Below are 10,188 nucleotides of genomic sequence, written 5' to 3'. Positions count from 1 at the left end.
AACAACAATAATGGCTGCAACCAAAAAATAGCCAGACGTTGTGGTGGGTACCTGCGTTCCCAGCTACTCTGGAGGCAAAGGCAGGAGACTCACTTCAGCCCAGGAGTTGGAGGTTGCTGTACAGCCATTACTATTATGCGCTTCCTCACCATTTATATAAGCACAAAAGAAATTCTGTAACCTATTAGCAATCATTTTCTGTTCTTCCCTCTGTCCAGCCCCTTCATCTACTTTTTGTCTCTAGATTTGCCTGTTTTGGACATTTTATATAAATGGAATCATATAATATGTGGCCTTTGTGACTGGGTTTTTTCATGTTTTTAAGGATTGTCCATATTTTAGCATGAATCAGTACTTCATTCCTTTTTGTGGTTAAATAATATTCCATTACATGGATATACACACAATGACGCCACAGCACTCTACCGAGGGCCAGTAATTTATCCATTCATCAGTTGATGGAAATTCAAGTTGTCACTTTTTGACTATTACAAATAATACTTCTCTGAACTTTAGTATACACATTTTTATGTGATGTAATTATTGTTAAACACAAAAACTTTTCAGAAAACCTTAAAAATCAGGATCAGTAAACTCCTACCACTTATTGGAGTCATATTCATTTTTTTTTTTTAATTGAGGCAGTCTCACTTTGTCACACTTGGTAGAGTGCCGTGGCGTCATAGCACACAGCAACCTGAAACTCCTGGGCTCAAGCGGTTCTCTTGCCTCAGCCTCCCTAGTAGCTGGGACTACATTACCTGCCACAGTGCTGAGCTATTTTTTTTGTTTGTTTGTTTAGCAGGCCCAGGCTGAGTTCGAACCCACCAGTCTTTGAGCATGTGGCCAGCATCCTAACCACTGAGCTACAGACACCCAGCCCATATTCATTTTTATTTATTTATTTATTTTATTGAGACAGAGTCTCACTTTGTTGCCCTTGGTAGAGTGCTATGACGTCACAGCTCACAGCAACCTCAAACTCTTGGGCTCAAGTGATTCTCTTGCCTCAGCCTCTCAAGTACCTGGGACTACAGGCACTCGCTATAGCAACCCACTATTTTTTTGTTTTAGCAAGCCCAAGCTGGGTATGAACCCACCAGCCCTGGTACATGTGGCTGGTGCCCCACACACTGAGTTACAGGCACCACCCCTCGTATTCATTTTTTATATTACCTTTTATATATATGTATTATATAGTTGACCCTTGAACAGCATAGATTTTTAACTGCATGGATCAATTTATATGCAGATTTTTTCAAACAAATTTGTACCAAAAATGCTGTATTCACAGAACTTACCCCTGGAGAGGGGCCAACTTTTTATGTATGCAGGTTCTGAGGGACTTGAGTATGCATAGATTTTTTTTTTTTAAAGGCAGAGTCTCACTTTGTCGCCCTTGGTAGAGTGCTGTGGCGTCACAGCTCACAGCAACCTCCACCTCTTGAGCTTAGGTGATTCTCTTGCCTCAGCCTCCCAAGTAGCTGGGACTACAGGCGCCCGCCACAACATCCAATATTTTTTGTTGGCAGTTTGACCGGGGCCAGGTTCAAACCTGCCACCGTTGGTATATGGGGCCAACGCCCTACTCACTGAGCCACAGGCACCGCCCAAGTACACACAGATTTTAATACACATGGGGATACTGGAACCAGTCAGTCCCCTGTGTATACCAAAGGACAACTGTATATACATTTTAAGTGGTTGAAGTCATATACTGACTTTATACTGATGACTCTGCTTTTCTTCTATTCTCTTTCAACCTACTGGCTATTTTTGGAGATACAGTCTCGCTCTAGCACAGGCTGGTCTTGAACCTGTGAGTTCAGGCAATCCAACCACCTCGACCTCCCAAAATGCTAGAATTACAAGCATGAGCCACTGTGCCCATCTAATTCTTTGTCCTTATATTGCTTCATACTGGTGATCATTCCCTCCTTGTCTTAATCTGTTTTGTGTTGCCACAGGACAGGTAATTTACAAAGAACAGAATTTTATTTCTCATGGTTCTAGAGGCTGGGATATCTAAAATTAAGGCACTGGTATTTGGTCTGGTTGACGGGCTTCTTGCTGCATCTTTACATGGTAGAAGTTCAAGGGAACCAGCTCCTTCCATCAGCCCCTTTATAAGGGCACCTAATCCCATTCACAAGGGAGGAACCTTTGTCACTTAGTCACTTTGGCAACACCTGATTTTGGAGAGGACCTATTCAAACCATAGCATGCCTCCTATAGACTCTTCTTTTTGTTCCCACAGTGCTGCATGCTGTGAGTTTCTTTTTTTTTAATCACCATCCCTCAAATTTTATTCCCTGCCTCTTTTTTCTGCCTTATCTCTCAGTGTTGGAGTGTTTTAGGATATGGTCCTAGACCCCTTACTCTGCATTCTCTCCTTGGTGATGACATATGCTGATGACTCCCAGATTTGCATCTCCAGTTCTGACTTCTGTGAACTCCATACTCAATGTGAGAAAGTTGCCTGCTTGACATCTCTGCTTAGGAGTTTAACACGCATCCCAGCTTCACATGCCAAAGCAGATTTCTTGATTTCTAACCCTGAAGTCCATCTTCCCAGTCAAATGTCATATTGGTTGATGGGCCTTCACAGTTGCTCAAGTCAAAGGCTTTGGAGACATCACTGATTCTCTCTTTGCATTATCTGTCTCTGTTCCTCCAAATTGTATCCAGAATTACTTCACATCATCTCAACGCTTTTAGTCCAAGGTAACATTTCTCACTTGGACAACTGTAATAGCTTCTACCCATAACCATCTGTAATTCATTCTTCACATAGTAGGCAATTGAGTTCTTTAAACACCTAAGTCAGGCTCAGTGCCTGTAGCTTAAGGGGCTAGGGTGCCAGCCACATACATCAGAGCTGGTGGGTTCAAATCCAGACCAAGCCAAACAACAGTGACAACTACAACCAAAAAATAGCAGGGCATTGTGGAGGCGCCTGTAATCCCAGCTACTTGGGAGGCTGAGGCAAGAGAATCACTTAAGGCCAGGAGTTGGAGGTTGCTGTGAGCTGTGATGCTACAGCACTCTACCCAGGACAACACAGTGAGACTCTGTCTCAAAAAAAAGAAAAACTTAAGTCAGATCATGTCCTTCCCCTACTCAAGGCTCTCCTGTGGCTAACCATTACACTAAAAAAACAGAATCCAGGCTGGGCACGGTGGTTCACACCTATAATCCTAGTTCTCTGAGAAGCCAAGGCCAGAGGATCAATACTAGCCTAAGCAAGAGCAAGACCCCATCTCTACTAACAATAGAAAAACTAGCTGGGTGTTGTGGGCACCTGTAGCCCCAGCTACTTGAGAGGCTGAGCCAGGTTGCTATGAGCTAGGTTGATGCCACAGTACTCTACCCATGGCTACAAAGTGAGAGTCTGTCTCCAAAACAAACAAATCCATACAAAATCCAGAGTCTGCCATGGCTAGAAGGCCCTCCACAGCCTAGTTCCTACCTACCTTTCCAATGTTACCTGCTGCTTACAGAGGTTCTACAGTATTTTTTCCCTCATTTTCCAAAAAAGTGTTCCTAGTTATTACTGATAGCTTTCAGTGGCACCTCCTCACAGAGGAAAAATAGTCCTCAGGAGCTCAGAGGCCACTTTAAATAGTAGTGTTTTTTACTTTCCCTGCTTACATCTTCCATGTACCCTGGCAGATGTCTTCAGAAAACCACCTATGGAGGAGTAGGAATGCTGCTTTGTTGTCAGAATAAAATAAGAAACTGGACAGGAGAGTAGGTCATGAAGGGCCATATCCCTCTGATCTGTATCAAGAGGCCACAAGAAATGGACAGAACCTTTTCTGCAACCCCAGCCCTGCCACATACATGTGGGTACACACAGGAATTTGTACTGACAGTCTGACCTTTGCTTTGTGAACAAAATTCACTTTATAAGAAATTGTAGGATTGGCAAACTAGGGAGTATATACATTTAGTTTTTTAAAATTTCCTTCTAGATGGGTGGTGCCTGTGGCTCAGTGAGTAGGGCACCGGCCCCATATATTGAGGGTGGCAGGTTCAAACCCGGCCCCGGCCAAACTGCAACCAAAAAATAGCCGGGTGTTGTGGCAGGTGCCTGTAGTCCCAACTGCTCTGGAGGCTGAGGCAGGAGAATCACCTTAGCCCAGGAGCTGGAGGTTGCTGTGAGCTATGACGCCACTGTACTTACTCTACCGAGGGCAAGAAAATGAGATTCTGTCTCTTAAAAAAAAAAAAAAAAAACTAAAAAATTCCCCTCCAGAACACCTCAAAGGTGCTTGACTCTAACCTGTTTTTAAAACTTTATGCCTCTGAATGCTCCTGTGACAACAGAGGACAGCCAGGGTGACCTGGCAACTCCCTCGGCTGCCCCTGCCAGTTCCCAGATGGCTGCTTTCAGGAAAGTTTTCATAGCAACCAAAGGCAGGAAAAACCTGCCCACCCAGCTTAGCAGTATCACATCCGGCTTGGCTCCTCAGCTCATGGGAGAAGTGGGGTGTACACACATACATATGCATGCACACATGCATGTAGATCGAATTGCATTGCAAAGCTGACCCTTGCAGACTCCTTAAAATATATCCAGTCTCTAACCATTTTTCAGTGTTCCCACTGTAGCCATGCCATCGTCTTTTACCTTAACTAGTGTAAGAGCCTCCTCTGTGTCCACTGCCTCTCCTAAACAGGTTGGCCAGAGAAAGCTCAGAACTTCCCCCCAATTTTCCAGACCAATGAGAATGAAGCCCAGAGTCCCCCACTGCACTGTGAGACATCCAAGGCCCCTTGCTGGGTCTCCTTTTCCTACCCTCCTCACTCCCCATGGTCTCTAGCCTGCTGGCCACCTTGCCTACAGGCTTCAGCCTGCCGAGGATACTCCTTACTTGGCCAGGCCTTCTCTCTGGGTCCCCTTTTCCTCAGACAGCCACAGAATGGTGAGCCCCCACTTCTTTCTATCTTTGCTCAGCTTTCACCTTATTCTGAAAGAGACATTAACAGCCCTTTTCTTCTGACACTCTCCATACCTTCACGTTGCTTTATTTTTCTCATAACTGTAATTATCACACCCCATTCTTATGTTTACTGTAAGATCTTCCACTATAACATAAGGGCTGGGAACGTTTCTTCACTGTTGTATGCCAGCAAGTAGGAGTGTGGGGCCTCCCAGTGGCTGACTGAGTGCATAAGTGGGAGGGGAGCCAGAGTCAGGAAAGGGAGCTGCAGGTGAGAATTGCTTTCCTTCACTCTTGTCTTCCAGAAGAAACAACCAGACTACTACCTCTGGGTGACTGGTGATGAGAAGACCTCATGAGCTCAACTGGGATGTTACACCAAACCACATAAAATTGTTTTTGTAGGTTGTAATGGATGAGTATCAGCAGTTTCATATGGTTCTGCGTAATAGCTTTGAGTATAACTCAGTGTAGAAAGCCCAGATATTAACAGTAACTTGTAGGAATCATTAGAACTACTGATGGTTAGTGAGTGCTCACTGTGTCACACAGTGAGCTGTGGGCCTCGTGCACTGTCTCACTTAGTCCTTAGAACTGCAGTAAGACATAGGTAATGCTCTCCATTTTATGGATACCAAAACGAAAACCGATACAAGTGAAGTAAACTTAACTTCGGTCATAACAAGTGGGAAGTAACAGCCGGGATTTGAGTGCAGATCTGTCTGGAGATTTCTTCTCTTTAATCACGATGTAGAGGGTGTATACAAAAGCCGCTCTCCCCATGGCTGACTCACGGTCATTCCTCCCCAGCCTAGCAATGTCCCAGCTGTGTTCCTGTTGAAGTGCAAGTGGGTAATAATAGGTCCTTTCTCGTTTTAATAGGAGCAGTTGTTTAAAACTAGGAAGTTAGAAAGTTAGAGGAAGCCATGACTACTGACTCCCCAGTTGATGTTTTTTACCTTTTTAAAATAGAGATACAATACACATACCATAAAATTCACCATTTTTAAGTGTACTAGTTAGTGGTTTTAGTATATTCACTATGTTCTACAACTATCTCCACCATCCAATTCCATAACATTTCATCACCCCAGGAGAAACCTGTTGACAGTCACTCCTCGTTCCTCCTTCCCTTCAGCCCCTGGCAACCATTGATCTACTTTCTGTCCATATGAATTTTCCTTTTCTGGACATTTCAGTTATGCACTCATACAATATTCATCCTTTTGTGTCTAGCCTCTTTCACTTAACGTAATCTTTTCTGTGTCCATCCACATAATGTGTATCAGTACTTCATTCCTTTTTATGGCTGAGTATTTCATTGTATGGGTATTTCACATATTTTTTATGTATCCATTCATCAGTTGACAGACATCTGAGTTGTTTTTACTTTTTGGCTATAATTATTAATGCTGCAGTGAACATTCATGTGCAAGTTTTTGTGTGTACATAGGAGCGGAATTGCCAAGTCACATGGTAACTCAGTGTTTAACCATCTAAGGAATTGCCAGGCTGTTCTCTATAGCGGTTGTACTGTTTTCCATTCCTGGCAGCAATACCTGAGGACTCTAGTTTTTTTTTTATTTATGTATTTGAGGCAGAGTTTCACTATGTCGCCCTCGGTAGAGTGCTATGACGTTACAGCTCACAGCAACCTGCAACTCTTGGGCTCAATTGAGTCTCTTGCCTCAGCCTCCCAAGTAGCTGGGATCACAAGCGCCTGCCACAATGTTTGTCTATTTTTTTGTTGTTGTTGCAGTTGTCATTGTTTAGCAGGCCCCGGCCAGGTTTGAACCCACCAGCCATGGTGTTATGTGGTGGCACCCTAACCACTGAGCTACAGGTGCCACTCAGGTGGGTTTTTTGTTTTTCTAATTTTAGAAACAGGGTCTTTGTGTATGTGAGAGAAAGACAGAGTCTTACTTTGTCGTCTTCGGTAGAATGCTGTGGCATCGTAGCTCACAGCAACCTCAAACTCTTGGGCTCAAGCAATTCTCTTGCCTCAGCCTCCCAGAGTGCTAGGATTACAGGCGTGAGTCATTGTGCCTGGCCAGGGTATTACTCTTAGCCTGGTCTTGAACCCCTGAGCTTAGGCAATCCATCCACCTTGGCTTCCCAGAGTGCTGAGATTACAGGTGTGAGCCACTGTGCCTGGCCCTTTTGCTCATTTTTAAGTTGGGCTATTTTTCATTTTATTGTTGAATATTGTTTAATAGGACAAAAAAAGAAGGAAGGAGTGTGCAGATAGATGTTTGAACAGAGACAGGAGAGACTTAAATTCTAAGCAATCTAAGCACTTTCTTAATTGCCTAGCTGTGAGGCAGAGCAGAACAGACTGCTGGCATGAAAAGCAGGAGCAGAGGAGAACGGGAAGTGTCCACTCAGGCACAGTCGTGTGCTAGCTGAGTGATGCCTCTGTGACTTTGGTTCAGGGATACCTATTCACAGAAGTTTCATTTCCTTTATCTTTTTTGTGAATCCTTATCTTGGAACAGGGCATCAAGGAGTCTGCATGTGAATCTCTTTTTGAGTAGACACTTCCCTGTGATTTACAGAGTAGTTGAAAATGTCAGTTATGTAGCTTCTTCAAAGCATATCCTCTCTTAGACAAAATATTCAGAATGGTAGCCTTTTTCTTTCAAATCCTGTGCCCACTCTGTTTTTTGTCCTTAAAAAATAGGGACTTAATAAAAAGACAATTAAAAAATGGGCAAAGTGTGACTTTTCTCTTCCCTTTAGAACAGTGGCCAGGACTTGACTCCCCATTGCCTCTGGGCTTATAAGGTCAGAGGGTACGTGGAAGGGACCCACCTTTGCAGTAGAGGGGTGCTAGAATGACCTTCCCTTTGCTCTCTTAACAGGGCAGATGTTTCTGAACCAAATGAAGCTCGAGGAGCCTTCCAGCTCTAAGATAGCAGGATAGTGAACTTCTAAGTCCGGAGCTGCAGAAGACTTGCCGTGCCTCCCAGCACAATGTCAGGTGGAAGCAGAGAATGGACTTGGAAATGGGGTACTAGGCTCTGCAGAGGAGCCAGATGAATGGGAGCTAGCTTGTTTGTTTTCCATAAAATACCATCCAGGTCATAAGGGTGGAGGAGGGGGATGCAAGGCTGCTAACTACCTGAGAACGTTACCATAGCTCTTGTCAGCTCAGCTCTCCAGTTTCCTTCTGGCCACCCTCCAGCCTACAAGGCCTCCTTCCTATTAGGTGGAAGAAGAGGCAAGAAGATGAAGTTTGGTTATGTTTTTATGACCTGTAGTTTCTTTTTTCCTCCTTTCTCAGAAATGTGCTCATTTCTAGGAAGTTCCTTTCACTCTGACCCTTTCTCCCCTTGAGATGGCCCAGTCTCTTTAAGGCTGGTGGGTGCTCCTGAAGGGAGAGGGGATCTCCTGACTTGAATTTTGCCTCTGCATTTTCCTGCTTGTTCTCCTATTCCTGATCCTCTTTGGTTTTAGGAAGCCACACACCTGCCAATGGCCCCTTCTCAGCCCTGACTCCAAGCATATGGCCCCAGGAGATTCTGGCCAAGCACTTGCAGGTATAGCAATTAGTCCAGGCAGGCACTTCTTAAGGGGACCCACTTCTGCAGGCTTCCCAGGAGTGGGTGGCCGACTTACCCAAGATCATGGGGTCACCACCCGAGATGGATCTTACCTCTGCATGCCTGTGTCAATCTGTCCTGTGTTGGATGACAAGTTTATGACTTTTCTCTCAGTATTGTGGGGACACAAAAGTACATAAAACATGTTTCTTGTCTCAATCTGATTATCTTTGACCTGGGAAGAGCTAGGAAAATGCTAGGAGAATTCAGAGAAGGTAGTGAATACCTGTAGTTGTGTGATGGCCAGAGAAGATTTTATTGAATGGTGGCCTTTTCTCTGAGTCTTGAAGGCTAGGTGGAATTTTAGCAGACAACCATGTGGGTGGCATCTTCCAGAGCCTGTGTTCTCAGTGAGAGGATAGAAAACTGATTTTCTTCCTAATCCTGGTTCTAGAAGGAGGAGTCAGCAGAACAACCAGAGTTCTACTATGATGAGTTCGGTTTCCGTGTGGACAAGGAAGGTAAAATGAAGCCCCTCATGTGTAATCTTGCTGATAATCTTGAAGAGGACTCTGGCTCCAATGGCTCAGATTACATAGTACACGACCTCACAGTTCTGGATGTCTCAGCCAGACCATATTTAAAGATAGAGGCAATCTGAGGCTGAGGATCTTATAAGTACAAGGAGACCTCTGATTATTATTATTATTTTTTTTTAGACACAGAGTCTCACACAGAGTATCACTTTATCGCCCTCGGTAGAGCGCTGTGGCATCACAGCTCACAGCAACCTCCACCTCCTGGGCTTAGGTGATTCTCTTGCCTCAGCCTTCCGAGTAGCTGGGACTATAGGCGCCTGCCACAACGCCCAGCTATTTTTTGTTGTTGTTGTTGCAGTTTGGTTGGGGCTGGGTTCAAAACTGCCACCCTTGGTATATGGGGCCAGCACCCTACTCACTGAGCTACAGGCGCAACCCCTCTGATTATTTTTGAGGTAAATTTTATTGATGTTTGCCTGATAATAAAAGCAATAGAGAAGGTAAAAAATTCAGAAAAGTATGAAGATTAAAACATTGTCCTCTAAACTTAAAGATAACTTCTGATATTCCTTTCCTGGCTTTGTGTGTATATTTATAGATAATGTCTTAACATTATACCATCAGCATTTTGCTATGTCAGTTAAGACCTCTTTAAAATCATATTTCCATGGCTGCATAATACCCCATTATGATGGATTTATTTATAATTTTTTTGTTTGTTTGTTTTGCAATTTCTGGCTGGGGCTGGGTTTGAACCCACTACCTCTGGCATATGGGCCCAGCGCCCTACTCTTTTGAGCCACAGGTGCCACCCCTATTTATAATATTTTTATAACTATTTTTCTGTAAATGGGCCTCTAGGCCATATCCTATTTTTTTATGCTATAATTGGACGTACGGGTTCTGAGTAGACTGCTGTAAAGGCTGCTACTAGCGCCCAGGATGGCCTGTCACTGGGTGGGAACTGTGGCAAAAACATTTTAATTGGCTGAAACTAATCTTCATGTTACTCATATTTCCAATTATGATAGAAGTTTTCCTTGTTCTTCTCATTTTCAGGCAGATATTTGGAGGTTAAAAGATGGAACTGAAAGGGACACAGGGAACTTTCCAGTACATTGGAAATGTTCTATGTCTTGACGGGTCTCTGGATTCATGGTC

General features: G+C 44.0%; 1 protein-coding gene across 5 annotated transcripts in view; it reads left to right on the top strand.

Moving 5' to 3' along the window:
• Window positions 1–10,188, top strand: part of SGSM3 (small G protein signaling modulator 3) — a 31,602-nt gene that overhangs the window by 13,774 nt on the left and 7,640 nt on the right. For 3 of the 5 annotated variants that reach the window (XM_023509410.1, XM_012801142.2, XM_023509407.1), the window contains exons 2-4: window positions 7,808–7,956; window positions 8,403–8,485; window positions 8,943–9,009. In XM_023509410.1, coding sequence (XP_023365178.1) covers window positions 7,920–7,956; window positions 8,403–8,485; window positions 8,943–9,009 — 187 coding nt within the window. In that variant the 5' untranslated portion in view covers window positions 7,808–7,919. Of the gene's footprint in view, window positions 1–5,251; window positions 5,348–7,807; window positions 7,957–8,402; window positions 8,486–8,942; window positions 9,010–10,188 lie in introns of all 5 variants that reach the window. The other 2 variants (XM_023509408.1, XM_023509409.1) reach the window with 2 other exon arrangements.

The sequence above is a fragment of the Otolemur garnettii genome, unplaced genomic scaffold, assembly GCF_000181295.1.
Source record: "Otolemur garnettii isolate 467f Iridium unplaced genomic scaffold, OtoGar3 scaffold00007, whole genome shotgun sequence".
Taxonomy (NCBI): domain Eukaryota; kingdom Metazoa; phylum Chordata; class Mammalia; order Primates; family Galagidae; genus Otolemur; species Otolemur garnettii.
The sequence above is the reverse complement of the archived record's forward strand: the minus strand, read 5'-3'. Positions and strand labels throughout refer to the sequence as shown.